The following is a 4,554-nucleotide window of genomic DNA, read 5'->3' on the forward strand; positions in this document are numbered from 1 at the left end:
TGTATGTGAAAATCCGTGAACTCACCAACTCTTTGTAGATGACTTTGTTTTATTCCATGCTTTTCAGGTTCTAAGTAAAGTTGTTTGGATTTTCGGGAGCATACTCGAGTCAGGAACGATTAAGTCAGATTTTGAAGTGTTTTGAGAACGTTGTGTAAAATTCTAATTTTAGTTATGTCGATGAACTACTTTGCTTTTGAACACTTTATATGGTGTTATTTATAAACTGTTGCTATGACTCTCTTGCCTGTTACATATCGTGTTTCCGCTTTAGCGGGGTGTGACAAAACCATACTTAAAATATAATTCAACATCCAGGACCAGAGCCCCTCTGGTCTCGCTTCCAGAGCTTCTGGTCTTCATGACCAAAGCCTCTGGTTGAACTAACCAAAACTTCACTAATATAAATGATCTTTAGATAAACTCTCAATCAATAAGATAGCTTTTTTCATAAAACAAACAATTATAAAAAGTTCATGTTCGACCAGAGCCTCTGGTTGTACTAACCAGAGCTTCTGGTTCAAAAGACATGACCAACCAGAGCCCCTCTGGTTCAACGTGTAAGTCAATCAGAGCTCCTCTTGTCTGTTTTTCATAAAAAGACCAAGTATAAAAATCTTTTCTTAAAACATCTAAAATACGATTTTGACGCGAAAGCTCTTAACAATAGATACAACACCTCTAATCCAATTAATACATTTAGTAGAAACTTGCTCATCCTTCAAATCAATAACCAAAATCCTCTGGTCCAATGATGAGAACCAACCAGAGCTCCTCTGGTTCCTCATGAAAATATTCATTTTAAAACAATAAATAAAAGCACTAAACTTGCTTCTCAAAGATATAAAGCTTATTTTCCAAACTCATAAATTCATAAAAAATTTTGCAAAATGAATTAGTATCCAGTATCCTTTGATTCTATTATGAGGGTCAATCAGAGCCCCTCTGGTCCTTGCAAGGTATAACCAGAGCTCCTCTGTTTCCTCATAATCAATGCTTTTACCCAAAGCATCAACAGTCACGAATTATATTATCTCCATTACCATCACATCATTACCATCATTTCTACTAAAGACAACATCTCTAAATCCTCAAATCACCAAGAAGTGAGAACTTCAATCTGTTGTAACTCTAATAGTTATCATGGTAAGAGTTAGGCGATGCCGAGAACGTCCCACCTTATACCCTCCAGATTATCTCCTTTACATGATGTTCCACCCTTATATCCTCCTGCTCATTAATATGAAGTAGTTCATCCAAAGACAGACCTCAGTTACCTGTCAGAGTGAACCTGTTCATAATCCTCAAACCAAATCATGGTTCCAACATAGGTTTATACTCAAAACCTTTTATTCTCAAGAACAATTTGTTCTCCCAAAACAGTTTAAAACTCTTGTTTTTATGTAAACTCTTCAAACTGTTTTAAAAACCCGGATACTGTTTAATTCTCTCCAAAACAGTTCCAACAATAGATTCAAACAGCAACTTCTCACGGCTGTTGAAGAACACAAATCTGTTTCTTATTTATCAAAACCAGATTCCAAAATAACAACATCATAAAACTGTTAAAAACAGTTTATCATCTTAACCTCAAAACCAATATCAAACTCAACAGTTGATAATCAATGGTAGTTTAAAAACTCACTTAGATCCTCAAAAACAGAATCATAAACCAAACTGTTTAAGTCCAATTGGGTCAAAATGATACTAAATGAGTCGTAGTTAAGTATAACTAGACGTTAATGTGACTAGTTGACGTAGAATGGTCCTTACGGGTCCATTTGGTCCTACTAGGTAGAATGTGCGCATTTCTTTTAATCGAGTCTAATCGGGCCAAAATAACACTAATTGGGTAATATTTAGTTTGATCAGACCTTTTTTTTTTTTGAACGGAAACCAGGCAATTTTATAAACAATACAAAAGGGGATTACAGCAAAGACAAACCGTGTGACCACCACCTAACCAACAAGAAAACCAAAAGACCTAACCACCAAAGTATACCAAGCCACAAAAAGCCAAAAGGAACAGAGCCCAATAGAACCAACCAAACAACAAAAAATAAAGAAAAGGAGCTTAGCAGACATACAAGCTCCACAAAACCACCAAAAACCCATCATAGCACAGCAACACCAGGCGCCCGTCTTCTATCCACCCAAGCCGCACGCATAGAAATCGTATTATTAATAATAGTGATAAGTTGCACAGTTGTGCGGCTAACTTCAGAAAAAAGTCTTTTATTTCTTTCTTGCCAAATGTAATAAACAGAAGCTGCAACCATTAGCCTCTGCTTTAAACGCTTAGGTCGACGAGCACGATCCGAAAGAATATCCACAATTTGATCCCAAGACGACGRCATAGTCCTCAAGTCCACAAGAAGCAACATACTTTCCCAAACCTCCCGAGCAAAAACACATTGGAAGAATAAATGAGCATGGCTATCAATACAATTACCACATAACGAACACTTCAAATCCGGGGGTTCATCCTTCCAAATTAGGCGGTCTTGAGTGGGGAGACGTCTTTGACAAGCAAGCCATAAACAGAAAGCATGCTTAAGAATATGACCCGAGAACCATACCAATTTATACCATGGTACAATCGGATGAGTCCCATCTAAAGATTCCCAAGCAGTACTAACCGAAAACAGAGACCGAGAAGTGCAATCAGCCCCCCACAGAACTTCATCACAAACAACATCATTTAAAGATGAAACAGTATAAGAACGGAGCATAGTAATCTTGTTACACCACTCTTCCGGCCATACCCCATCAATACTAATAAGTAATTCTCTAACCGATGTGCCAGTCGAGAACCCACAAGAATGTATAAACCGATAGGATAAGAAGGCCGAAAGTTGTCCACAAGCCACCAAGAGTCCTCCCAAGCATTTGTATCCCGACCATTACCAATCTTGGAGAAAAGAAAATGTCACAAATGAGCTCGAAGGTCCAACAACTTACGGAAAATCCAGGACCAATTAGAGCTCTTCCGAACCAGCCAGAAATGAGAAGAACGAAGAATATGACAATACACCCATTGTACCCACAAAGAATCATGATGTCTAAGAATATCCCAAACATGTTTCGCAAGTAAAGCTCTATTCCAGGTGATTGAGGTATAATGGGCTTATTTCTCCAATTTGATTCTAATTGAGTTATAATGGTACTAAATGGGTCTTATTATTCTAACCAGGCATTAATAAAGGTGATTGAGGTAGAATGGGTAATAATGGTCGTTAAAGGGTCCATTTGGTGTTAGTGGATATAATGGCCTATTTCTCCTCAAGAAGTTCAATTGGGTCAAAATGACACTAAATGGGTCATAGTTAGTCTGACTTGACGTTAATGTGACTAACTGAGGTAGAATGTGTCCATTTGGTGTTAATGGGTTTATAACGAGACAACCAATTTTGATCGAGTCATTTGGGTCAAAATCACGATACGTGGATCGTAATTAATCTCGTTAGACCCTTAATAGGCATATTTCTCCAGAAGGAGTCTAATTGGGTCAAAATGGGACTAGATGGCTCATATTCAGTTTGATCAGACATTAGAGGGTATAATCGGCTTATTTCCCCATTTTGAGTCTAATTGAGTTATCATGGTGCTAAATGGGTCATAAATAGTCTAATTAGAAGTTAATGGGAGCAATTGAGGTATAATGTGTCTTAATGGTCCTTATTGGGTCCATTTCATGTTAGTGGATATAATGGGCTATTACTCCTTAAGGCGTCCAATTGGGTCATAATGACACAAACTAGGTCCTGATTAGTCTTATTAGAACCTAATGGGTATTAAGCGACGCATCTCTCCTCGAGGAGTCTAATTGGGTCAAAATCATACTAAATGAGTCAAAATTAGTATATAACTAGACGTTAATGTGACTAATTGAGGTATAATGGTTCTTAAGGATCATTATTGGGTCCAATTGGTCCTAGTAAGAAGAGTGTGCCTACTTCTTTTAATCGAGTCATTCGTGTCCAAATGACACTAAATGGATCGTAATTAATCAAATTGGACCCAAATTGGTTTAATAGGCCCATTTCTTTATAAGGAGTCTAATTGGTCAAAATGACACAAATTGGGTTTATTTAGTTTGATCAGACCTCAATGGATATAATGGTACTAAATCGGTCACAATTAGTCCAATGAGAAGTTAATGAGAGTAAGTGAGGTAGAATGGGTTTTTTTTGTCCTTTTGGAGGCTATAATAGGCTATTTCTCCTTAAGAAGTCCAATTGGGTCAAAATGATACTAAATGAGTCGTAGTTAAGTATAACTAGACATTAATGTGACTAGTTGACGTAGAATGGTCCGTACGGGTCTATTTGATCCTACTAGGTAGAATGTGCGCATTTTATTTTAATTGAGTCTAATCGGGTTAAAATGACACTAATTGGGTAATATTTAGTTTGATCAGACCTTAATTTTAAAACCCCAAATCCACACATTGCATATAACATATATTTCATATATAGAATACATGTTTTCCCCACATAGGTCCATGATACAAGAGTTTGGAATATAAAATACACAACCCAAAAATTCCAAAAG

The 4,554-nt window shown here is 36.9% G+C and overlaps 1 protein-coding gene across 1 annotated transcript; it reads right to left on the reverse strand.

Moving 5' to 3' along the window:
* Positions 1-2,114: 2,114 nt before the first annotated feature.
* Positions 2,115-2,732, reverse strand: LOC112505170. The gene has a single exon (XM_025109115.1). The coding sequence runs from the start codon at positions 2,730-2,732 to the stop codon at positions 2,115-2,117; it is 618 nt and encodes a 205-aa protein (XP_024964883.1).
* Positions 2,733-4,554: the final 1,822 nt, after the last annotated feature.

The sequence above is a fragment of the Cynara cardunculus genome, unplaced genomic scaffold (assembly GCF_001531365.2).
Source record: "Cynara cardunculus var. scolymus isolate 2C unplaced genomic scaffold, CcrdV1 Un_Scaffold_8814, whole genome shotgun sequence".
Lineage (NCBI taxonomy): Eukaryota > Viridiplantae > Streptophyta > Magnoliopsida > Asterales > Asteraceae > Cynara > Cynara cardunculus.